The following is a 27,404-nucleotide window of genomic DNA, read 5'->3' as shown; positions in this document are numbered from 1 at the left end:
ACTGAATTTATCCTGTCAAGTTTTATTATATCCAATTACATTGCTTTCTGGTTTTGTTTGGTTAGAGTTGATGCCAAGTCAGGAAGCACCATCAGCTAAGAAGTTAATTGTCTGGAAAGAATAAAGGCCACACTGCATTAGTTGTTCTGATATGTGCATTCATTCTGTAAATGTTCTACCAACCTTTAAGGTTCTTCTTAAAGGAGCAGTGTAACGATGCTGTACTTGACCGTTGTGGTGAAGGGAAAGCTGAGTCAAAAGGCAAAACTCGATTCACTGGTTAATCTACATTCCAACTCTTACCTATGGTCACAAGCTCTGGGTAGTGCCCGAAAGGATGAGATCACAAATACAAGCGGCTGGAATGAGTTTTCCCCGCAGGGAGTCCGGGCTCTCCCTTAGAGATAAGGGACAGAGTACGGCCATCTCATAATAATCATTAATGAAAACGAACGTAAAAACGAAAACTGATATTGAAAAAACATTTTCGTTTACTGAAATAAATAACAGTAATTAAAAGAAAACAATAACTAACTGTATTACATGTTTAGAAAACTAACTAAAATGTTCTGAAATTAGATAGGATACCCTTCGCTTTCATGTTTGTCAATTTATTTATGAGTTTTGTGGACTGATATGAAATTGACTTTTTTCACGAAGTTTTACATTAGCTGGCAGAACTGTACGGAACCTTATGGTCCGTCACGTTGTTTCTTGTTTAGAGTTCTTGCTCGCCATGCTAGCCTGCAAAATTGCGACAACAAAAGTTGGGAGAGAATGCCTGTATGGGATTTTTTTTAATATGACTACAATAAAGATAAAATATATGGAGTAGTTCTCAAGAGGGAAAAACCCCACAAATCTCAAAGATCACACAATAGGGCTAACTGCCAGTACCATGACAAGCTAGCCTCTGAGTAGCTGCGCCAAAAAAGCATCCCGGCTAGGTAGCACCGGGAAGGAGACAACCACCGTTTTCATCAGTGATCAAATAGCTGCTGGTTAGTTAATATGCAGGAAAACCACAAGCGGGAGGATGCACTGGTTAATGTGTTGAGACTGGATGTCAACATGACTGTGTGACTCGATTGCCTTCAAAACATTTAGCTTTTCACTCAAACCAAAATAGGGTTACGTTCCTATGGTCGTCTGTACTTCGTCTGGCAATGGTCTGTACTTGATCTACCACGTACAGATTATGTCCATTTTTAAGTAACTTTGAAGTTCTGGTGAGTTTTCTTCACCTTTAGTCAGGAGCTACTTTTTTATGCTACCATTTGGCTATTGACTAAACTGGGATCCCTCCAATTTGATTTTTAACCAGGAGCCAGTGCAACGGTGAGAGTAGGACTAATTTGTTGCATTTTTCTAGCCTAGTTGGATTCAATGCAGTTTTATATGGGAATCTTGTTGTCTTCATGCTTTTCTGGCCCTTTTCGTTTATAGTTTTTTTTTTCGCTTAATGAATCTTAATCAATAACTTCTATTAATCATAAAACTATGAGATATCTAGTTGGAACGAGGAAACAAAGTGTGTGTTTTTTCTTCTTTTAAGGGACTATCTGCTGGATGTTATAAATACTGTTCTTAAATTTGAAAACATATTTCACACTGGATAAAGAATGTACATTTATGTCCATAAATGTCAATACAGTCATTATATCAATTCATATATCAGCAAGAGTCTAGTCATGTGTGGTGGAAGTATTCTTAGTTGCAGAGGAAGTTTTTTTCACCAGATGAAAAGTGTTAAGCAGCCGTATCGTTTTTTTTGTTACTCTGAGGTACTGAAGTCTCATACATTCCAGTGCTTATTCAAATATGTGGAAGAAGAGCATGTCTTAACCCTTCTGAAGTCTACAATGAGCACCTTTTGACTTTTAGTGTTTAAACCCAGTTGCTCATCAGCCGTTTCCTTGCTGCCTGAGATTAGTACCAAGGATTATCAGTTAAAAAGTATTTTTATTTAGTATTGCTCTGTGTGCGCGTAGTGCTGGGCGGTATACCGGTTTGCACTGAAAACCGATGTTTATTTTTGTTATCAAAAACATTTTCATATACCAGACACACCGGTTTAAATAGCCTAAATGTGCCCTGAACGCAGCACAGTCATTAATTGTTTCTCAAGGGACGCTTTTTATTGCTGCACCGTTAAGCACACATGCAACACAGCGCAAATCTAGCTTGCTGAACACGAGGGACGTTCTGAACCTGAAATTCTAACAAACAAACAAAGTAAAAGATGATGCCCCAAGGGAACTTTTGGCAAAGAAAGGAACCGTGTCTGTTGTTAGGAAGTACATAGGGTTTTAAAGGTCAGACGGGGACCAAACAGTCACTTACTGCAAATGTTGTCGAGCAAAAGTCGCATCTGGTGGTAACGAGCAATCTGCTGCACCACCCATAAAGCTTGCTTATAGTTGACGCGTCGCAACTGGCGCGAGGGTCCGCGTGGCAAAAATGATGCAATTGTGGTGATTCCTCTGTCGTGTCGCGAGGTCGTGCAGCTCTTGATTTTTGTAACTTTGCACGTTCCACTCTTCAACACTGTGTTTTGCGCCAAGTTTGTTGGGTTCATACACCATTACAAGGTGGAATTCAAGCACGTGTTTCAAGGTCCATTTTCAATATTTTTCAGCACCTTCAGCTTAATTAAGTTACATATTTATACAAATACACATATGGTTGAAATTATTTGAAATAATTCGCTTTTTATCAAAGTTAAATTTATTTATATAGCGCTTTTTAGAACCCATGTTGTCACAAAGCAGCTTTACAAACGTATGGGTTCATATCCCTAATGAGCAAGCCAAAGGCAACAGTGGCAAGGAAAAACTCCCTATGATGGGGATTAGGAAGAAACCTTGGGAGGACCAAGACTCAAAAGGGAACCCATCCTCCATTGAGCGGCCTGTTAGCACAAGTCCGTATTTGTGGACAAAAGGTGGTTCTACAGTTATAGTTAAGGTTCTTGTTTCATGTCCAAGTAGTCACAGTCCCTTCAGTGCAGATGGTGAGCCTCAGGTAGGAGCTAGCATCAGCATGTCCTCTTGCAGCAATGGCACATCCATCCCCAGCATCAGTACATCCACTGGCAAGCCAGACCATCTCCAAGGTGCTTGTAGGTGCTTGCATGCAATCATCTTGGGTAGAAGCATTCAAAAAGATAGACAATACAGATTGGGTGTGGACATCAATTTAAACCACCATTGATTTAAACGTACATAGCTCACGTGCCAGTGATTAGCATGTGGCTCCAGCAGGCTAATCTATAGCAGCATAACTAAAGGGAGGGGTTCAGAGGTGACCACAGTCATGAGGGCTCACTGAGACATTGCTTTCCAGTCAAGTCATTGTCACAAATAGAGTGATGCCATGACACAGATGACCAGATTACCAGAAATCTCAATGTCTGGGGGCCCCCCAAGCCCCTACACCTTATAAGGGGAATATTAGCTGAAGGCTTGATGAAATAGGTGAGTCTTAAGTCTAGATTTAAAGATTGGAACTGTGTCAGAATCTGGGATTGGAGCTGGAAGGCTATTCCATAATTGACGGGCTTTAAAGGAGAAAGCTCTGCCTCCGGCTGTAGTCTTACAGATTTTTGGAACTAGGTGAAATCTAGCATTTTGGGAGCACAAAGGGCGCATTATCACATTAAGTGTTGGTACCGTCTCCCCAGTATTCAACCACTGTTATTTATTTGTTTAAATATTGTGTTATTTAATTAATGGTAAGATATTTGGGACTTTCAGTACATTACAACCATTGACAAACAGCCCTGTCTACTTTATGTCTAAATACCTCTTATTTGTTATTAACAAACTGGTGTGCAATTTATATAAACCTACAGATTTATTTATATATATAAACCTACAGATTTGATGTTGTCTGAAAAGAAATTTAATAAGTAAAAGGTTTTGCATTTTTATGCAACTGTCAACACTATAACATTCATTCACTACTTTAGTGCTACCATTTGAAAACTGATCATGTGGGGCCATGGAAATCTGTATTACATGTAATACTTAGGTGGAGACATTTTTCTAATAGTCGAATAGGGTACTCTTAACCACGGCAGTAATTATTTTTGCAATCAATGCAGTTAACACATTGTGCATGGGGCATCAAATACTGTGAAACCGATATAATTTCAAAAAGTACCGTGATACAGAAGTTTGGTCATATCGCCCAGCACTATGTTTGCATCAAAATAAATTGTTTTTTTGTTTTTGTTTTTTTTTTTCCATATTTTGTCAATTGTGATTTTTACACCCCAATCGAAATTTGTCCTCCGCTTTTAACCCATCTGTGCAGTCAGAACACACACACACACACTAGTGATTACTAGGGGGCTGTGGATCAAACGTACCCAGAGCGGTGGGCAGCCCTAGCCCGGCGCCCGGGGAGCAGTTGGGGTTAGGTGCCTTGCTCAAGGGCACCTCAGTCATGGCCTGTCTGGGAATCGAACCCACGACCCTCCGGTCACAAGACCAGTTCCCTAACCGCCAGGCCATGACTGCCCCAAATTGAGGCCGATTGTTATTTTTGCAAGAAAAGTCTTATTACAGAATTGCTGCTGTCCCAGGGCCCATGTATCGTTTGGAGAAGCAGGCCGAGCCAAATGTGGCAGTGGATTTGGATAGTACGCTGGAGAGCCAGAGCACACTGGAGTTCTGTCTAGTCCGAGAGAACAGTGAGTTTTGAGTCCAGCTGACATACTCTCAGGCATCAGTTTAGGTGCCCTCATACTTTTACATTAAGCTGTAAGGTCACACTCATTCCACTTTCCTCCTCCCTGTCCTCATTTTTCTGTCCTATATTTATTTGTTGAACTCTGCATTAAAGGTTCCAGGGGAGAGGAGAGCTCAGAGGAGGACCCACCCATAGACATCACTACGGTACAAGACATGCTGAGCAGTCACCACTACAAATCCTTTAAGATCAGCATGATCCACAAGCTTCGCTTCACCACTGATGTTCAACTAGGTATACTGCATTGAGAACAAGAGTTTTGACTAGTAACCAGCATTTCTATTTAAATTGTACCTTTATGTAATGATGTCAGATAATATCTATACATACACTTTTTTCAGTTGACTCTTACAGCTTTGTCTCTTGACTATCGATCTAAGATGGCGGTGCGTGCACAACGAGAGGCTCAGCATCCCTCCGGATTTCGCTTTCTAGTAGTTACTAGTCTACTTTTTTTTATTACAAACTGACAGGCAAACATATCGTACAGCCGGCAGGCCTTGTTAGATATTGGTTTCACCTGCAACTACGGAGTTTTGAACCATCTAGAGCTCCCTCTGGAAATCTCAGCAGTACCGTGGGCAACGCAGCCTGCTCCCCCAGCTGAGTGCAGCCGGCATGCAGATCGCAAACAAAAGCGGGGAAAGTGAGGGGGGCTACGTGCTAAGCTAAGGCTAAGCCCCCACCATACGGCGGTTCCCAGCTTATTTCACGCCAATGTACGGGCTCTAGTGGGCAAAATGGACGAGCTGCAACTATGGACCACTACACAGAGATGGATCAGGGAGTGTAACATAATGATTGTGATGGAATCGTGGCTGAATGCCGACATTCCCGACACCGCTGTGGAGCTGGAAGGACACAGCATGTTCAGAGTGGCTGAGGCCTCCGGTAAGAGCAGGGGGGGTCTGTGCATCTATGTAAACAAACTGTGGTACACAGACTCCACAGTAACTGAATGTCTGTGCTCTTCTATCTTAGAATACCTGATGATAAAGTGTCACCCCTTTTATCTACCGAGAGAACACTCAGTTATTGTTATTGCTACTTACATCCCTCTTGATGCTAACACTAAGCTAGCTATGGAGGAGCTGAGTTTGGCAATCAGCAAATGGCAAACTGTGCATCCAGACGGACTTTTTATTGTAGCGGGGGACTTCAATCATTCCAACCTGAGATCTGTACTGCCAAAATTTCACCAGAATGTCTCCTGCCCTACAAGAGGAGACAAGACCTTGGATCATGTCTATACAAACATCGCAGAGGCATACAAGGCTGTACCCATCCCCCACCTGGGGCAGTCTGATCACCTCTCATTGTTCCTGCTCCCGAGGTATGTGCCACTCATCAAACGTGTGAAAACACCAACAAAGACTGTTAAAGTGTGGCCAGATGGGGCCATCTCTACACTACAGCATCAGTTTGGGAACACTGACTGGAGTGTGTTCTCCTCTCAAGCCACCACAGGATCACACACAGATTTGGACACATACACCTCTGCAGTCACGAGTTACATCAACTCATGTATAGACAACGTCACTTCTGTCAAACAACTGACAATCTTGCCTAATCAGAAACCTTGGATGAATGCAGAGGTTCGCCTACTGCTGAAAGCACGCAATGCTGCTTTTGGATCTGGTGATGCCGAGTCTTACAGCTCAGCCAGCAAACCTGAAAAAAGGGATCAGGAAAGCTAAACACACCTACAAACTGTCTGTTGAAGAAAACTTCCATAACTCTGACCACCGTCGCATGTGGAAGGGCATTCAGGCAATCGCTGACTATAGGCTTCCATCCCTGACCCCCCAGCCAGCAGTGTCTCTCTCTCAGATGAGCTGAATCAGTTCTACGCTCGTTTTGACCAGAGGAATGACCAACACAGCACATGGAGTGGTCTTCCCCACAATGGAAGCCCTCTCACACTCTCCTCACATGATGTGCAGCCTGTACTGAGCATGCTGCATGCACGAAAAGTTGCTGGTCCAGGTGGCATTCCTGGACATGTCCTCAGAGCGTGCACTGGACAGTTAGCCAAGGTCTTCACTGATATCTTTAATCTATCACTGGCCCAGGTGGCTGTTCCTGCATGCTGGAAGACATCCACCATTATACCGGTGCCAAAGCGCTCAACTGCTGCATGTCCTAAAGACTTCCGTCCAGTTGCATTCACCCCCATCGTGGTGAAGTGCTTTGAGAAACTGGTCCTCAGCCACCTGAAGACGGTGCTCCCATCATCTCTGGACTCCCACCAGTTTGCTTACCTTGTGAACAGGTCGACTGAGGATGCAATTTCTACTGCTCTTCACTCTGCCCTCACCCACCTGGATTAAAGGAACACCTACATCCGCATGTTATTCATCGACTTCAGCTCCGCTTTTAACATGGTCATCCCAACTAGGCTGGTGACCAACCTCAGCAACCTGGGAATCAGCACCCCCATTTGTAACTGGGTCTTGGAATTCCTGACAGACAGACCCCAGTCCTTGTAATTGGGCAGTCATATGTCTACCACCATCACTCTGAACACTGGTGTACCGCAAGGCTGTGTGCTGAGCCCTCTGCTCTTCTCCCTGTTCACCCATGACTGTGTTCCTCTGCACACACCCAACATCTTCATTAAGTTTGCAGACTACACCACTGTGGTTGGTCCAATCAGGAATAATGATGAATCGGCCTACAGGGAGGAGATCCAGCACCTGACTTCCTGGTGCACCACCAACAACTTCATCCTGACCACAGACAAAACGAAAGAACTCATTGTGGACTACCGGAGAACCAAGGGCTGCACACACTCTCCTGTCTACATCAACGGAGCAGAGGTAGAACATGTCTCCAGCTTTAAGTTCCATGTTTCTGCAGACCTTTTATGGTCCTTCAACACCTCCCATCTGGTCAAGAAGGCACAGCAGCGTCTTCCTGAGGAGGCTAAAGAAAGACCATCTGTCTCCTCAGATCCTCACAAACTTACCGCTGCACCATTGAGAGCATACTGACCAACTGTTTGACCGTGTGGTACAGTAGCTCCACTGTGGCGGAGAGGAAATCCCAGCAGAGGATGGTAAATACCGCTCAGCGCATCACAGGCACGCAGCTCCCTGCCATCGAAGACATTCACCACCAGCGCTGTGTGTGTAGAGCACACAGCATCATTTGGGACCCCTCCCACCCCAACCACAAATTGTTCAACCTACTTCCATCCGGGATGAGATATAGGTGCATCCAGGCCAGAACCAGTCGGCTCGGATCCAGCTTCTTTCCCTCCACAATCACTCTGCTGAACTCCACACCTCACAGATAACTCTACCACTCATACTGCACACAGCAGACTACGAACTCTGCCTCCATGCTACTTTCAGCAATGAGAGCTGTTATTACAACTATTGTTATTACCAAGGCATAACTGTACACTCAGCTGACATGTAAATACATCACAATAGTTGATCAATACAGTTTCATTGCCGTCTCCATGTTCATGCACATATCTACATACTAGTGTTGTCAAAAAAATCGATATATCAATGCCGAACATTCTGAAATGGTACAATACTCGTTTCTGTGGTATGGTACAAGTATCGATTATTTTTACAAAAAACCCAAGCTGCCGTAATGCACAGAACAGTTTGTAATGCTAAAATGGCAGCTAAAGCAAATGCAGTGTGTTCGCAGCCCATCTTAATAAGCAAGGAAAGCAGCAGAAGTGCTGTATGTAAATATTTTGGATTCAAAGCAGATACAGATGGAAAACCGAAGGACATGAACAAGCCAGTTTGCAAGCGGTGCTTTCAGAACATCTCAACGAAGGGTGCTAACACAACGAATCTGGCCAAACACCTGAAGGACAGGTGTTAGTCAATTCAATCCCCCCTGTTCCCCCAAAACCACACATGCACAATATTTAAAGGTAACTCATGGGTTAAAGTTCTCCGTCACTACGATGGATTTCTGTCATTTGGTTTTTTGGGGAAAAAATCCATCAAATCATAATGAACCACACACGCGCGTGCTATCTGTTTTGAGGCTGAAATATGATCCTCTCACTGGCGCTCATCAGCGCTGGATGGATGACGGCGGTGTAATTTGATTGACTAGCGGGTCATTCCGCCTTCAGTTTTTCGGACATTACGTAGAAAAGTTACTTCCCTCCTGCCTGGGTGATTATACTTTTGCGAGTGACCGTAGCGCGCGACTCCGCACAAGAGTGCTGGAATTTAGGCTAAAGTACTTGAAAATGCTTGAAATTGTAACTACTTCATTTCACAACAAATATCTGTCTGACTGAACAGTTCTCTTGTATTACAAATACGAGCCTCTTGTAATTCCAGGACGAAACATGAGAGAACGTGAAGACGTTAAGATCGGGTGTTTTGAAAATAAACAACCATTAAATAATGTGATAAAGCGAATTATTTTGAATCATTTCGAGTATATGTATAAATATTTAACTTTATTAAGTTTAACGTGCTGGGAAATATTGAAATTAACCTTGAAAGTGACGTACAAGTGCTTGAATTCCACCTTGTAAAGGTGTATGAACTCCGCAAACATGACGCGCGTTGTCGATACGCGAGGTCGTGCATCTCTCCAATTTTGTAACTTCGCGTGCGCCGCGCCTCAGCACAATGAACAAAGTCATGTTTTCAGGGTGCGTTTCTTCCATTTAAAATGTCAACTTTTTTATTTCTAAACCAAATTAAAATGGATGGTGTTGTTCTGTTTGTATTTAAAAGCTCTATCCAGTGGTGTGATTTAATTTGCCATTTTTGGACATTAATTTTTTTGTAACATACCTACTTAAAGCAGGTAATCTTACGGCTTATGTTTTTGTTATAGTGAATCTGATAAAAACAAGAGAGCTTCATACCTTTTAAAACTCACCAGGATTCACTAAATTTGACTTGATCTTTAAATAATTTTCTGGAAGAGCACCCCCAGATAACTCCATTATATAAACATTTATGTACATTTATTGCTCAGGTGTTTCAATTTGTCGCTTCATAGATTCTCTCTTCTCTGCCTACACAGGCTGTTTAGATAAATATATATATATTATAAATGTGTTTATTGTGTAGAATTAGGCAAAAGAGGCCTTGACCCAACTACACCACATTTTCAGTAATTGCTGGCATTGTCTTTTGCTCGGAAAGATTTTCAGTCAAATGAAATTTTCTTGCTTTAACCCATGAGGTAACTTATCCGACGCATTAAATCTAGCTAGCAAGCAAGTTAACTAAGACAGAGGCTGAAAAAGTAGCGTAAACAACTAAATATTCAACTAATTTTTGTACATTGAATCCTCTGCTAAAACACCTGAGCTTTACAGCACAGTCACAAGCACGCAAAGATAAATTTAGCTAGAGAAACAAATCCAAAACCAAAATATGTACACATCGAGTAAAGGCTAACCCAGCAGCAGACTAATGCTTGATTATTTCGATTGAATTGACCGTAACACCGGCACACAGATTTGTATAAAGAATTCCAAGAGGTTGGTGATTATTCCCATTTCTAGTATCTACAGGTGCTGGTCAACGAATTAGAATAATTTGAAATAGTGCAATCATGAAATTCTTTGAATGCATTTTTTGTGCAGAAAGCAAATCAGGTATTCACCGCACCTGTCCTACTCGTTAGACTAATCACAGAACTCGTTACCTGTAAAAAAAATTTGCTCAGCTGAGCTTTCCAAAAGGCCCATTTAGGCCATTTAACTGTGACACTGTTGTTTTATTGAATTAGAATAATGTGAGCAGTTTTAGTTACTTAAAAATACACTTTTTGCACTAGCCTTTTTTTACTTTTAAATGTTAATTCCAGAGTGCACTACTATTATTTGTTAATTTATATTAATGTGCAATTATGTGTTTTTTTGTTTTAATGTGGTAGGCACTACACCTTTTATTTGTGTTATTTATTTGACGTTTGTGAAACAGAATACAATATTCATTTGTTTGTTTATAAAAAAGGCTTTAAAATGGAAATGAGCACAGTATCTGACTTTGGTATCGAAATTCAATATTTTTAAAAGTTGTAATTCTTAGTATCATGACAACCCTACTACATACCCATATCCATAGTTAATCTGTTTTTGCATATTTATAATAGTAATTTATTCTTATATACTGTAATCTCTTGCACTATGTATACTTATTGCACACTTACCCTGTCTTTTTGCACCATTGCTATTTGCACTTCTGGTAGATGCTAACTACATTTCGTTGCCATGTACCTGTACTGACAATGACAATAAAGTTGAATCTATCTACAGTCCCTGACATAAGTTCTGTCGCTTATCCATGTTGTGGAAACAAAAGCTTATAACCTGACTTTAAAATCATCGATTGGTTTTACCAATGACTTATATGAAAGCTGAAACCCTCCCAAATGAGATTTAATTTACGAAAATAAATTTGCTTTACTGCAGAAATATTGATCATTTAATGAACACAGAAAGGTCAGATTTTGGCAAGACAAAAGTTTTGTCGCCTTATCATATAATGCACCCAATCCTAGTTGACAGCCTCACCTGTGCTCACTAATTGATTGGTTAATTAGTGGGTGTGTATAAAAAGAACTACTGCACCCCAGACCGTCACTTGCATTGCAATTTGACCTCTGACAACATGCCAAAAATCCATCCTGCGACCAAAGCCTTGATTATCAAGATGCTGAAGACCAAATCCACTGCAGAGGTGGCTGGCACCTTTAATGTGTCTCAGCGTCAAGTACAAAGAATAAAAAAAAAGATTTGAAGAGACTGGAGATGTTTTTAACAAGCACAGGTCCGGCAGACCCCACAAGACAACTGCTCGAGAGGAACGTTTGTTGGTTAGAAAATCCAAAGCCAGTCCCTCTTCCACTGCAGCAGAGCTCCACCAGGCCTGGTCACCTCAAGTCCCTGTGTCAACTAGAACAGTTTGTAGGATTCTGTCTCGAAATGGCCACCATGGTTGAATCAGTGCCCAGAAGTCAGCACTAAACAATAGGCAGGTAAAAAACCGTGTGGCAAAAGTGGCCGAAAGTAGATTTCTCAGATGAATCTTCAGTTACACCACAGCCACCGCAAATACTGCAGGAGACCTACTGGAGCCCGTATGGATCCAAGATTCACCCAGAAATCAGTCAAGTTTGGTGGTGGAAAGATCATGGTCTGGGGTTACATTCAGTATGGGGGTGTGCAAAACATTTGCAAGGTGCAAGGCAATATCAATAGCCTAAAATATCAAGAAGTATTAGCTACATCTTACATTCCTAATCATAAAAGGGGTCAAATTTTGCAGCAGGATGGTACTCCATCTCATATATCCATCTCTACATCAAAGTTCCTCAAGGCGAAGAAGATCAAGGTGCTCCAGGACTGGCCAGCCCAGTCACCAGACATGAACATCATTGAGCATGTTTGGGGTAGGATGAAAGAGGAAGTTTGGAAGACAAAACCAAAGAATTTTGATGAACTCTGGGAGGCATGTAAGACTGCATTCTTTGCTATTCCTGATGACTTCATCAATAAATTGTATGAATCATTGTCGAACCGCATGGATGCTGTCATTCAAGCTTGTGGAAGTCACACAAAATATTAAATATGGCTCTAGTAGCACCACAACATCATTCACCAGTGTTATGATGCATATATTTGTGTATGAAGTGTTCACCTTTCTGTGTTCATTAAATGATCAATATTTCTGCAGTAAAGGAAATTTATTTTCATAAATTTAATCTCATTTGGGAGTGTTTCAGCTTTCATACGAGTCATTTCTAAAACCAATCGATGAATTCGTGTTATAAGCATTTGTTTCCACAACATGAATAAGCAACAGAACTTGTCAGGGACTGTATATATCTATCAAAGTATTCTTCTAATGAATCTATTGGTATGACTTTGTTTTGTAACATGCCCTTGCTTAATTCTACAGTGAATAACCCACTGAGCTCTAACTGTAAATCTGCAAAAAAAATCTCTTATTTGTTGTTTCTGGATAATTCCTCTGGAATTTGGTGTGATTTTTTATTAATGCTTTTTTTATTATGCAGTACAAATCTTTGCAGACAATTTTTAATACACTTTTTAATTAATGGGTTTACATTTTTTTGTGTAAGACCCTTAAGGTTATTTCAGATATCCCTGTATTTGCTCACAAATGTACATGTGTTCATTCTCTTAGCTGGATACTAGCATAAAGATGGTTTTGTTTGTTTAAAAGTGCAGTACAAAAAAAATAATGTGGTAGTGTTCTTGAAAATAATACATCACCCTGTCATCTTTCAGGAATATCTGGTGAGAAAGTGGAGATTGACCCTGTCACCAATCAAAAGACGAGCACCAAGTTCTGGATCCGCCAAAAACCCATCTCCATAGACTCAGACTTATTATGTGCCTGTGACCTTGTGGAGGAGAAGAGTCCAAGTTAGTATTACTTTTCATTTTTTTATAGACCTAGCCTTATTATAAAAATGACTTCCATATAAGTAAATGGGCTGACAATATATAGAGAGCCCCTTATGGAAGATTAATGTTGAAATAAATATCCAAAAAGTTTTGCATAATAAACATCAAACATTTTTTGAGTGGCTAAACTCATACCTTTTCTTGTGTTTTATCTTGTGTATGGTTTCTGTGCAGGGACCAATGATATACAGCCATATTGCTAAAGCCAAATCATACACCACACTAAACCCAGGGATACTCTTCATATACTTCTCACACTTTAAAGATACACTATATTGTCAAAAATATTTGCTCATCCATCCAAATGATCGGACTCAGGTGTTCCAATCACTTCCATGGCCACAGAAAGAATGGGTCAGTGAGCAGTTCAGTGAATTCCAGCGTCGAACTGTGATAGGATGTTACCTGTGCAACAAATCCAGTTGTGAAATTTCCTTGCTCCTGAATATTAAACTATATATAACTATATATATAAACTGTATTCTAAGAAAATGGAAGTGCTTGGGAACAGCAGCAACTCAGCCGCGAAGTGGTAGGCCATGTAAACTGATGGAGCGTGGTCAGCGGATGTTGAAATGCATAGTATGAAGAGGTCGGCAACTTTCTGCAGTGTCGTTCACTACATATATCCAAACTTCATTTGGCCTTCAAATTAGCTCAAGAACAGGGCGCAGAAATTTTCATGGAATGAGTTTCTATGGTCGAGCAGCTGCATCCATGCTATACATCACCAAGTGCAATGCAAAGCGTCGGATGCAGTGATGTAAAGCACTCCACCACTGAACTCTAGAGCAGTGGAGGTGTGTTCTCTGGAGTGACGAATCATGCTTCTCCATCTGGCAATCTGATAGATGAGTCTGAGTTTGGCAGTTGCCAGGAAAACTGTACTTGTGTGACTGCATTGTGCCAAGTGTAAAGTTTGGTGGAGGGGGGATTATGGTGTGAGCTTGTTTTTCAGGAGCTTGGTCCCTTAGTTCCAGTGAAAGGAACTCTGAATGCTTCAGCGTACCATGTTCCCATCTTTGTGGGAACAGTTTGGAGCTGGCCCCTTCCAACATGACTGTGCACCAGTGCAAAAAGCAAAGTCCATAAAGGCATGGATGGCAGAGTCTGGTTTAAATGAACTTGACTGGCCTGCACAGAGTCCTGACCTCAACCCGATACACCAAACACCTTTGGGATTAATTAGAGCGGAGACTTAGAGCCAGACCTTCTTGTCTAACATCAGTGTGTGACCTCACAAATGGAAGAATCCCCATAAACACACTCCTAATCTGTGTGGACAGCCTTCCCAGAAGAGTTGAAGCTGTTGATGAACCAAAGTCATTGAACACTATGGATTAGAAATGGGATGTCACTTAAGCTCATATGTGAATCAAGGAAGGTGAGCGAATACTTTTGGCAATATAGTGTATATAAACGTTATTCTTTTTTCTGCTGTAGTCAAAAATGACTTGTCAGTATGCATGGTAAGTTGCTTAATTAAAAAAAGGATAAGGAAATAAGCAAGAAAAACTAAATTTAACAATGTGCTAAAAACAACACTGTAACAAAATGTAGTAGCAACGTAGTGTTTATAATATGGTTGGGCTAATGATAAGAAATTCTCATCGTTTTGTGTATTTATATACGTTTTCTCTGTAATTTTTTTATTGTTGGAAAAATAATCTGTATTTTTTAAATTATATTTTTAGAGCAAGAGCAAACATATTACAGGAATGATTACAGAAAAATAGAGAATAACACTTTGTCTAAGCTCAAACATTTTTTTTCCCTTCTTCCCCCCACCCCTTCACTTTTGTCCTCCCCATTTCTTTCAACCACCCCATACCATACAAACCCACAATGGTGAATAAACATATACACATATACAAACATAAAAATAGATAAATAAAAAATAATACATAAATAAAAAGAAATAAATAAAAGGAAATAAAAATCAAATAAAACAAATAAAAATAACTAAATAGATAAATAATAAATAAGTTCAGTCGGCTGGCAATGTTAAAAGCAAATCAACATGAGAAAGAAAAGAGTTCCACTTAGTATTGAGTGAGGCAGTATTGCCTTTCAATGTGCATGACATTGTCTCAACTTTGAGAAACTGCATCACATCCTGAAGCCACAGAGCAAAAGAAGGAGGGTTTGGCGATTTCCACAAAAAAAGAATACGGTGTCTGGCCAGTAATTAGGTAAAAGCTAAAACCTGTGCCTGACCTTGGGTAAGTGAGGATAATTGATCAGAAATGCCGAATATTGCTATCTTAGGACAAATATGTATATCAATCTCCAAAACCTTGGACATGAAATCAAAGTAACGGGACCAGAACATCTGCAGGTTTGGACAATTAAAAAACATGTGTATAGCTGAGATTTAGAACAGTGCATTCTATGCAACACCTTAAATTGAATCAATTGGAGCCCTGCACAAGGTAAACAAGCCTGTGCCCTCTGTAATTCTAATTATTATTTTTTTATTATTTTTTTATTAACCTTGTCAGAAGAATATGTTCCAGCAGGATATAGTTTAGTAATGTTCAGTCGAGCTGTGGTCTCCTTTAGTGATGCAATGTCTAATAAAGATCTAATCCAGTAACATTTCGCATTGATATCAGATTTGAACCATAGCTGAAAAATTGTCTTTTTGGCAGCTGTGAAACCTGCAAACACCAGACGTTTTTCACGTAGAGAGAGCTCAAGTGAAGTGTCATCATTCAGTAAACAAAAGCAGGGGTCTAAAACAAGAGTAAGGTCAAGAAACTCGGATAGCATCTTAATAACATATTTCCAAAGTGTACTCACAATAGGACATTCCCAAAACATATGAAGGAAGGTGCCTGTGGCATTCTGGCAAAGCATGCATTGTGGACTTTGGGAGATATTCATTTTGAAACATATGTATGGTGTCGTATATGCCTTGTGGACTATCTTATAGTGAATTAATTGGTGTGCCAGGCACTTAGATGTTAGTGGTAAATTGTTCCATATCAACTCCCAGTTTGGTTCGACACCCATTACCTTAAGCTCCCTATCCCATATTGACATAACAGAAGGTGGTTTCATGGAGTTCCTTATCAGAAGGTTGTACAGTTTTGTCACCAAGCCTTGTGAAGGGCTACTAGGACAGATACGATTAGATAGGGGATGTGACTGTAATGGGTGCCAAGGCACTCCATATGCCTTCATCAAGGATCTGAGCTGGAGGTAAAGGAAATAAGATGAGCCTGGTAGATCATACTGGTGTTGGAGGTCTTGGAATGTGCGCAGTGTGCCATTATAGTAAATGTCATTAGCTGTGTGGATGCCTTTGGATGACCATATAGGAGACATAAAGGGTTGTTTGCCTAATGTTAAACAAGGGTTGTTCCATAAGGGAGAGGACAAAGTCAGCTTAAATGGACCACCCAGTATCCGTTCAGCATTGTGCCAAGCTCTCAGGGTAAAGCTGAGAATAGTACCAAGTCTCAGTGCACTTTTTTGCCATATCTGTATGAAAGGTACATCTCTGAGTTGGTTAGGATAGGTCAACCTAGCTTCTATTGGACGCCACAGAATGTGTGATTCTGGATCCATCAAAATATATATAGATCGGATCTGGTTTGAAAAGCAAGAAAGTAGAGTTTTAAATCAGGGAGAGCAAGTCCACCTACTTCTTTGGGCAGTTGTAGTGTCGAGAGGCGAATTCTGGCCCTTTTGCCAGCCCAGATAAACTTAGAAAATTGTGAGTGTGCGTTTCTAAAGAGGTTTGGAGGTGGCTGCATGGGCAACATAAAAAATAGGAAGTTAAAGCGTGGCAGAATGTTAATTTTTAAGATAGTGACTCTTGCTTGCATCGAGATTTTTAGCGAGCTCCATCTTTGAAGATCTGCAGTTATCTTTTGTGAGCTCAGAGTAATTGTCTCGCAGGATGCTTGATATAGAGCAACTTATTTTGATGCCTAAGTATACAAAGGATGTCACAATTGGAATAAATGAAGGTAAAGATAACTTGTCTTTTGGAGGACTAATTGGCATTAATGAAGATTTTGCCCAATTAATTTTATAACCAGACAGATCATGAAATTTATCAAATAATTGTAATACATGGGGGACAGTTTTATTTAGATTTGAGAGATGTCATCAGCAAATAATGAGATGTGGTGAGAGGTGTCTAACAGTGTAATTGTGGAGATAGACTGGCTATGCATGATCGCCTGTCCAAGGGGTTCTAGAGAGACTGTGAACAGTAAGGATGGGATTTGCAATAACCTGTCAACACAGAAGCAGTCGGAGAGCAATAGAGAACTTTAACCATCCTAGTGAATGTTGTTCTAAAACCATAGTGCTCCAGAAGTAGCCATAGGTAGTCCCAATGCAGACGGTCGAACGCTCTGAAAGCATCTAGTGAGAGCACAGCAGTGGACTCCTGGGAGGAGTCAGCTAGATCAATTATATGAAGTAACCTTCTTAGGTTGTCATATGCCATCCTCCCTTTGATGAAACCTGTTTGGTCATGATGAACAAGTTTATTTACTAGGGGTTCTATTTATGTGACTAGTGCTTTTGCAAAGATTTTTACATCAGCGCAAATTAGTGAGATGGGCATGAAGCTGGAGCAATTCAGAGGGTTTTTGTTCTTTTTTTTTTTTTTTTTGTGGTAATGTAATGATGGCTAATTTCTGGTCCCTGTGAAAAGATCCTACTTTGATAGCAAAGTTGATAGAGTCCAGTATCAATGGGCCTACAATATTCCAGACTGCTAGGCAGACAAAGAAAGGTAACTCCAATTCTTAAGGCAAGACACTACAGGTGAATAGGGTAAAAAAATATATATCTAAAAGCAGTCACCATGAAACTTACCACATTGATTAATGACATTAAGAGAATAACTTTTTGTATTACAAGCTTTCTGAAATGTTATGTTTAAATATGCAAATTAGGCATTATCTAATTAAATATATGCAAATTTGTGTACAATTCAAGAACAGAAATCTGAACAATGCATAAAGTCAGGTTCAAAATTCTTGTTTCATTTTGTTAACACATTAGAATCAAAGGTTTTCACAGAAGGAATTCTGAATATCTCTTTTTATTACTTTATAAATCAGAAAATACTGTCATAAGTAAAAAATAATCAACTTTCGCCATGTTTTTAGGCATAAATTGTTAGATAATTCAGGCTATAATTGATATATGAAGAATTCCTTCTGTAAAAACCTTCTGAATATAGATATGAATAAAAGTGGAAAGTTTCATATATGTAAGTACAAGTGAACTGGAGATTTCTGGCTCAGAGTATAAGAAAAAACTCATTTTGAGAAAACGGCCTTTAAAGATATACATTTTGAAATTTCATGGATTTGTATTGGAAACCATTATTTACTTACTCAAAATCAAATCATATCATTAGCAGCAGTGATATAGGGCATCCCCAACGATAAAAGGACAAACAACAGCAAAACAGAACAATGTAATGACTAAGTTTAACTTGATTAAAACGGAAACACAGCGCACACACTGCAACCTGTAGAACTCTCACCCTAGATTGTTGTATGTATGTCTGTTTGTCCTGCACAATAGTTCCCCAGTCCTGTTTACAACCTAGTCAACCAACCCTGCTCCATATGTAGGTCCCTCACACATTTATGATGATGTCTTTTCAGCTTTTTAGCTGTAGTCAGGTTTGCTCTTGTGTTTCACGCTGGCGGGCGTGTCAGATGCGACAACCTCTGCTTTTGATACTCTGAGCATATCAGCTTCATTACATTGACAGTAAGACTGTGTTTTGCAGCCACAACCTCTCCATATCAGTCTGCATAGCAGAGACACCTTCACTAAAGGTAGAAATGGCCATACCTGCTGCTGCCTCAACCCTGCATTTACCAATACAATTAAATGTATAGGATATCACTACCTGTTCATTTCAGGTTTAATTGGTGCATTTATTTTTTACTTTTACATAACATAAAATAGGTATGTGTTTAAAACTTTTATTCATAATTTGTATTCTGCCACTAAATAAAAAATCTGTAGGGTAAAAGTAAAACTGACAACAAATTGAAAGACTACCCTGTCCCATACCTGTATTATTTTTGTAAACCTGCATGTCCCAACCCTAACTCGTGTGCTAAGAGGATCATCCGCATGTTTACGTCAAATGCCACATCTTCCCTAGTTACACCTTGAAGATGCATAGATGTATATACAGTTTTGCGGTATCCATCTCTTTCACACAATCAAAATCAAACTGCTGCAAAACTCGTGGTCTGATATTAATTTTAAGCCCTGTACCTACACAATTAGGACAAATTAATCCACTAATTAGTTCAAACGCGCTTTGCTGTGCGGCGCATCGGTCCGCCCCGCTATCTAAAGTCTACTTATTTCCGAAGGACAGCTGACGCATCAATGCACTGCGTGAAAGCATTTCATTATCTAATTGATTTAGCAAGTTTTCCTTTGCATCTTCTCGCAAATGACAGTTGTTGTCTTTTCTGAGATGTTGTTAAAAGTAATACTTTTGGCATTTTTATATTATAAAGATACTAAAAAGCTAAACCAGGAAGTGTAAGCGCATGTGACCACGTGACGCATCTGAACAAATCACGTTCTCAGAAATCGACACCAGCCAATGAGATGTCAAGCTTGCGTTTCAATCATCCTCTTTTTTTTCACGATTGGTTGCTGATAGAAAGGAAATGACCATATTTGGACCAGATATCTTCGTGCAGGAGAAAGAGAGCTTTACAACGATACCCATGATGACAGGATACAGATAACGGGAGCGGCGGTTCATGCTCCGTAAGAACGCTAACATTTCGTGAATTTAGGAAAAATCTACAGGCGCATCCAGACAAAGTGTAGATAAATAAACACCTAAATGTTTAATTTGGACATTTTCTTTCCAACAGTTTGAAAGAATACATGTTACAGAATCAAAATAGCCTAAAACCTCAAAATTGACCAGTGCATGATAAAACGATGTTTTTGCCTGCCGTGTCTCCTTAAGAGTACTAGACTTCTTGATGGTCAGTAATAGTAGTCCAGGGCTTTGGATATACAGCCATAGCAGGGGAGAATACGAGGAGGTGAGAGGGGTCAGGGCAGTGGGTTGATCCTCCATTCATATCTGGTTAGGCAGGAGGTGGTTGGCCCAGGGTGGATAGCAGGAAATGCTCATCTCTCCTCATCTCAGTGTTTCTCGGGTAGGAGGGAATCCATTTGGAAAGAGAAAAGAAGGAAAGTTAGCTCTGTATGGGATTATATGTGGGACAGAGGAAATTGTAAACATTTCTGGAGTATGCCAGGAACTCTAGCATTAAATTATTACAGCCTACCTAAAAGGGCAGAACCAGAACACAGACTTGGGAGCATCCTGTGACATTGGAATCCATCCATTACACTGTCAACAAACTTCAGTGATCACATGCAGTGACAGGATGACAGCACCAGTGTCCCAGTTTACCATAAAATACTTTGCCCATGCACTCCTGGATCTGTAACCTTTATCTAAGGGGGCATATTAATTACCAAATGCTAAACTAAATAAGTTTTCAACCTAGACTTAATTTGATTGAGACTGTGTCAGAGTCCTCAAGACATTCTGAAAGGTTATTCCATAGTTGGGAACCCTTATGAGAAAAGGCTCCTCCCCCAGCTTTTACCTTATTAAATGTTGGAACTAATAAGAGGCCAGCCCCCGGTGATCTTGGTGGATGTGGGGATTCATATTAGGAGATACGTTCTTGGAGGTAATCAGGAGCAAGCCCATGCAGTGCTTTATAAGTCAATAGAAGAATTTAAAAATTCGTACAGAATGTAACTAGGAGCCAATGCAGGGCTGATACAATGCAGGGCTAGTACTATTATGTGCCATATGAGCCATATTTTTGTCACTTGTGATTTTTACACCCCAATCGAAATTTTTTCTCCGCTTTTAACCCATCTGTGCAGTCAGAACACACACACACACACACACTAGTGATTACTAGGGGGCTGAGGATCACACATGCCCAGAGCGGTGGGCAGCCCTAGCCCGGCGCCCTGGGAGCATCTATGTATTTATCAAATGATAGGCCAGAGTTGAGTATGACGCTGAGATTTTTGGCTACTGAGCCAGGTGTAATTGTAATGGTAATGGTAGTCTATGAGATTTAGCATTGAATTTGGAATTTTCTGTCTTGTGGAATTTGGGCCCAGAAGGAGAACCTCCGTTGTGTCACCATTAAGGTGCAGGAAGTCTTGTGACATCCAGCATTTAACAACAGGCCTCAATTTTCCCTAATCTGGATTTTTCATCAGGTTTGGCTGATATGTAAAGTTGGGTGTCATCTGCAAAGCAGTGAAATTTGACACAATGTTTGCATATAACAATGCCCCAATGGTAGCATATATAATGTAAATAATATTGGTCCTAAGATAGAGCCTTGCAGGACTCCATATTTCACTTTTGTATGTTTGGAGAGAATATCATTGAGCTCTACAAGCTGGTAGTGATTGATTATGTAAGAGTTAAACCATGAAAGGGCTGTACATGAGATTCCAACCCAGCTTTCTAACCTTTCTAGCAGGAGCATGTGATTTATTGTGTCAAAGCTGCACCAAGATCGAGAAGCACTACTAGAGATACATAACCTTGATCTGAGGCAAGAAGGAGATCATTTGTTACTTTATCTAGGGCTGTTTCAGTACTGTGGTGTGGCTTCAATCCAGATTGGATCTTTTCTAATCTTTAATTGTTGGGCCACAGCTTTTTCTATGATCGTGGATATAAAGTATATGTTTGAAATGGGTCTATAACTAGATTGGATCAAGTACAGTTGGATCAAGATTTGGTTTCTTGATCTGAGGTTTAATGGCCACTTGTTTACAGGATTTGGTCATGTGACCTGTGGTAATGGATGAGTTAACTACCGTTAGGTTCAATCACAACTCGAATGAGACCAGATCAGGGATTGCTGCGGTTTGCAGGAGCGTATTTGTTATCCATGTCGATACCCAGCTTCAAAATTAAATCTAGGGTATGATTCTAATAATGAGTAGGTCCCGGTACATTTTGTGTAATGCCAACACAGTTCAATATTGAAGTAAAGGTCCTTTTTAGCAGATCCTCTGCATTCTCAAAATGTTAATGTCTCCTACCATTATTTTTTTGTCACTGCTTACTGCTAAACTTGCTGCAAAATTGCTGAAATTATTTAGATAATTAGGTCCCCCCGGTAGATCTTTCTGACTTGGTCATCTTATAAGTAGCTCGCAAGCTGAAAACTTGTGGCCACCCCTGATTTAGATTAGGGCCCTGCTGGTCTGTACACATTAGTTAGTGAAAATGCATTGTTATTTGTAGCCGGCTTAGTTATATTAATATAGAATTTTAATACAGAATATCAAAAGAATTTTGGTAGATTATGCATATTCCTCCTCCATTATCTAACAATCTTGATCTACGTACACAACTGTGTCTCACAAGGGTGGCTTTGTTTTGGAGTCAAATATTCACCAGATCGAATCCACATTTCTGTGAGACACAGAACATACATTTTCTGGTGGCTTTTAGCTGCTTTAGAATTGAGCCTTATAAAACACAATAGGGTGGTTGGACCGCAAAAAAATATATAGCTGGTTTGTAAAGTTAGTATTGAGACTTGTTTATCTGTTGATGTGGCTTTATATTTTTGTTGTCTTGTGTTCTGAGTTCTGTCATTATTAAAAAATGTCCTATGTTTTCAGGTCATGCAATATTTAAGCTCACGTATCTTAGCAACCATGACTACAAGGCTCTTTACTTTGAATGTGATGCTGCTACAGTCAACGAGATCGTGCTTAAGGTGAAGTCTCATCCCACTGTCAATTTCTATTAGTGTCATTATATGTCTTTTGCGGTGGGTGTACAGACCTTGGTGATAGAAATTGAATCTTATTCAGGATATTCGCAGTACAAAGGACAAAACTGGATTTTATTTTTTAAAGCTTGGGCAATTTAACTCTTAGTTTATAATAATATCAGTATGAAGTATGTTTGTTTTTGTTTTTTGCAATGGCTTGTTGAAGTTCTCTGCTCCTTTTTCTCAGGTGAACTACATTCTGGAGTCTCGTGCCAGCACTTCAAGAGCAGACTACTTTGCCCAGAAGCAGCGTAAAATAAGCCGGCGTACTAGCTTCAGCTTCCAGAAGGATAAGAAATCAGGCCAGTAGAATGTGTAGCCAAACCCTTGACTGAGTCCTTCTGAGCCAAGTAGAGAGAAAAGGAGAGTAAGGGGATCCTTGTTAAACAGAAGCCCTGCTTAAGACAGTAATTATTTGGAACATACAGAAACGGTGAAGATAGGGAAATTGGAACAGTACTGAGTAGCTGCTGTGTGTGTTTGTTTATAACTTAATAAACATAATCTTAAAACTTAATGTTTGTTTGGAACTTAATTCATTTGCAGGCTGTGGACTGCCTGCAAATGAATTAAGTTCCAAACTAACACAGTGGACATAACTTTGAAGTTGCATTTTTGAATATTTAAACGGAAAATCTTTGCAATTCTCCCCACCTTAAGCAGTTAGTTTCAGGGTGACCTGTAGATAAAAAACCCTCATTGGTCATAGTACTTCAGTGCCTGGTACCATTTAGTTGGACAACTTTGCATTCTTACAAAGTGTGAAGATTTCAATACATGAATTCAAATCATGGTTGGGCAGGAACCTTGAACCCCTCTTCTTGTTTGATATATATATATATATATATATATATATATATATATATATATATATATATATATATAAATAATAATTATTATTTTCTTTTTTTTTTTTACTGTTTTTTTTCTTTATCTGAATCTATGGACTGTAATATACTGAACCACACACTGTTGATCAGAGAATTTTGATCAGAATCTTTGGCTGAAACTACGGAATATATGATTTTTTTTCTTAATGAAAATAATATTGTATATTATAGACTCTAGGTTAATTTCATTTGCGTGTTTGAAAGATTTTCTTTCTTTGATCATCCCATTTTGTCTTCTTTTAAGTCAAGCTTACATAATGTAACGCAACTCTGAAAGCTGCTGTTATAAACTGGATTCAGGGTGTTTATTCAGATCCAAAACTCGTGTTTCAACTCAGGTTTCTGACTGTTGTTTTGTCTGGACTAGACTTTTCTTATATTAATTTTTTTTTCTCTACATTGTAAACAAAAAGCAAAAGGAACTGAGTGTTCCCATGATGGGAACTGCATAAAGACATTTTCAAATAAAACTTTATTTTTAAGGTATAAAGTTTTGATGACCAGGTTATCACATGACATGGAATTAACATTATTTGCTACAGTATATACATACTGTATAAGTATACAGTAGATTTTCTAATTAAAGACTGCACTAAAATACTGGAATTCTGTTTTGGTATGTCATTGTGTTTGATCCAGTTTTATAAATAGTGTGTTCATTTTGTCTTCCAATCTGAAGTTTATATTTTGCATCCCATATGTAATACTGAAGGGTGGTCTATGAAGGGGTCAGAGCTCCCCCTCAGCCTCTGATGGAGTGCTTAGTACCATTACTGATGAACCAGTTTATTTTTGTCATGCCAACTGCATATCTCTGTTGATTGGTGGCATTTTGCTGCGTTGTAAAACCTTCTCTGTGAATGTTTGTGATTGTGACTATGGTTTTTACAATACTATCCAGTTGGTCCATTTTGTACATTTTGTTAGTTCTTTCTTCTAAAAGTTATGCACTGAAAATATTTTGCAACTTTCAACAAAGGTCAGTACGGAAGATGATTAGGGCCACTATAAAAAAATGGGGCATTGGGGGGGGGGGGGGGAAGGGGGCAGCCAGAATTCTGACTTTTTTCTCACAATTCTGACTTTATTCTCACAATTCTGAATTTTTTCTCAGAATTGTGGGTACTTGGAAAAAAGTAAAAATTGTGAGATTAAAGTCAGAATTGTGAGAAAAAAAGTCAGAATTGTGACATTAATGTCAGAATTGTGAGGAAAAAAAGTCAGAATTCTGACTTTAATCTCAGAATTCTGGTTGCCCTTTTTTTCAATGCCCCATTTGTTTTTATAGTGGCCCTAATCCACTTCCGTAGGTCAGCAATGGTGTAGCAAAAAAGATTTGAATATTTTCCAGTCATTAGCTGTACAATGTATTAATTGTCCCTAATATTATACAGATAATGATATCAAGAAGAGAAAGGAAAGAAAAAGATTTTGTGTATCCTGTAATTTATGTGCCATATAATCCACAGTGAGGTGGATTATATCAATCAATCACATTTTATTTATATAGCGCTTTTTACAACAGTTGTTGTCACAAAGCAGCTTTACAAGTGTCCGAGTCCAAGCCCCCAGTGAGCAAGCCAAGGGTGACAGTGGCAAGGAAAATCTCCCTAAGGGCATGAGGAAGAAACCTTGAGAGGAACCAAGACTCGGGGGGGGGTATCTCTGGCCGACGCCGGTCACCATGCCAACGAACAATATTTATACTAAACATTGCAAACAGTCAGGCAGTTAGGATCAAGATGTATTGAAAGCTTTGATCTGCAGGCATTCAGTCAAAAGAATAAAAACTTTTTGTACATAGTAATGCAATTCACTCCATCAACAGCTGTGTTGTTCTGATGCAGTCTGGTTCAGGAAATATTCAGCTAACTGAAATTAAGGATTTAAGTTAAGATTAAGGATACAGGATGTTATGGAGTTTACTAAATAACAGGGGCTATTTAATATAGATGCCAGCTTGTACAGTACAAACATAAATGTCTCTGCTCCAGTAATGTATACATCTTCGGCTCAGTGCCCTCTGTCATCTTCTGGTGAAATATAAAATAGCTTTTTTGGAGTCTATTGCCATCTTCTGGTGAAATATAAAATACCTTTTTTGGGAGTCTACTGCCATTTTCTGGTGAAATATTAAATGCTGCTTAGGTCACGTTCTGCACATTCTGAAATCTTGCACTTTTTCTGGGCACATTATTTCAGTGACTTTGACGAGGTACTGCTTTATGAAATCACCGTCTAAAGCCCTATCCGGACGGGATTAGTTTCTCAGGGGGTCCTGGGGTAATTTTCTCTTTTACGGGGGGTCCTCTGTGATTTTAATCCCGTCCGGAACGAGCATGTCCGTGTTTTTCTCAGACGTCCTCAGAGAAAATTACAGGCGGAATTACCTACTGTTTTTCGCTGTACTCTGTGGTCGTCTGGTAATTTTAGTCCCGTCCGGATCCACATGTCTGAGTTTATACATGTAGACATCACCTCGCGTTTAATAAAACAGCTATATGTCCACTGCCACGCACCATAGTTACATGTTGGGCGCGCGTTTTCACGGAGATCCACGTAAAGACAGCGGCGAGCGAAAATGGATTTACTGGATTTTTTAATGGATTTATTTTATTTTATTTAACGGATTTATTTAACTATTTACATTCATTAGCGATTTTTTATAATGTGTTTTCTGTATTGGTTTAACAAAATAGCTTAACTTAAACGGAGATCTTAAATGCTGAACTGAACAGTAGTAAAGTTAAAAGTTAAAAAGGAATCATCAGAGTTGGCAGTGTGACATTATTAAACATGCTATCACGTGACAAGGCGATGTCATGTGACCGAGAAAGCCAAAAACTCGCGGGTCCTCCTGTTTTTTCAATTGCTGTCCGGATGCAAGAGTTTTATCACTGAGTACAAGGGTGAAATATTTTTCACAGACGTCCCCCTGAAAAACTAATCCCGTCCGGATAGGGCTTAAGAATGGTTTGCCGTGCTGGGCTATAAGTTTAGCAACTTATAGCTTGCTGTTGTGGTGTTTTAATCTATTTTGTTAGTATGTAAAAAAAAAAAAAAACTTTTCTTTCCCACTGTGTTTGAAATCTTCTACATTCACTTGATATTTAGATTTTTTTCACTGCTGCCATTTCTGTTGACTTGCGATAATTTTATTTTTCTTTGCATAATTTTGCTTAGTGGGGAAGCACCATTTCCATGACTGACTCTTTTTTGTGTTGAAACTGAGAAGTGCAACAGAGTTGAGCTTAAGCTTCTTGTGCGAGACATATTCAACTGTATTTTCAGAATTTGCTGCGGGCCAATGGAAACTGGACATTGGGCTGCAGTTAGCCCGCGGGCCATAATTTGGACACCCCTGGTTGTAGGGTCTTTTAGCTAGCATGATTAGCTTAGCTAGCCTGTTGAACATCTCTATCCTATTATGTTAAGTAATGGGTATATTGCATA

The 27,404-nt window shown here is 39.6% G+C and overlaps 1 protein-coding gene across 9 annotated transcripts in view; it reads left to right on the top strand.

Annotated features, from left to right (window-relative positions):
* Positions 1–23,879, top strand: part of mapkap1 (MAPK associated protein 1) — a 67,195-nt gene extending 43,316 nt beyond the window's left edge. For 5 of the 9 annotated variants that reach the window (XM_076988328.1, XM_076988329.1, XM_076988327.1 and 2 more), the window contains 5 exons: positions 4,589–4,696; positions 4,834–4,989; positions 13,019–13,156; positions 22,907–23,004; positions 23,249–23,879. In XM_076988328.1, coding sequence (XP_076844443.1) covers positions 4,589–4,696; positions 4,834–4,989; positions 13,019–13,156; positions 22,907–23,004; positions 23,249–23,371 — 623 coding nt within the window. In that variant the 3' untranslated portion in view covers positions 23,372–23,879. The other 4 variants (XM_076988331.1, XM_076988333.1, XM_076988334.1 and 1 more) reach the window with 4 other exon arrangements.
* The last annotated feature ends 3,525 nt before the right edge of the window (positions 23,880–27,404 follow it).

This window comes from Brachyhypopomus gauderio, unplaced genomic scaffold (genome assembly GCF_052324685.1).
Source record: "Brachyhypopomus gauderio isolate BG-103 unplaced genomic scaffold, BGAUD_0.2 sc61, whole genome shotgun sequence".
NCBI classification, from domain to species: Eukaryota; Metazoa; Chordata; class Actinopteri; order Gymnotiformes; family Hypopomidae; genus Brachyhypopomus; species Brachyhypopomus gauderio.
This window is presented reverse-complemented; position numbering and strand designations above follow the sequence as displayed.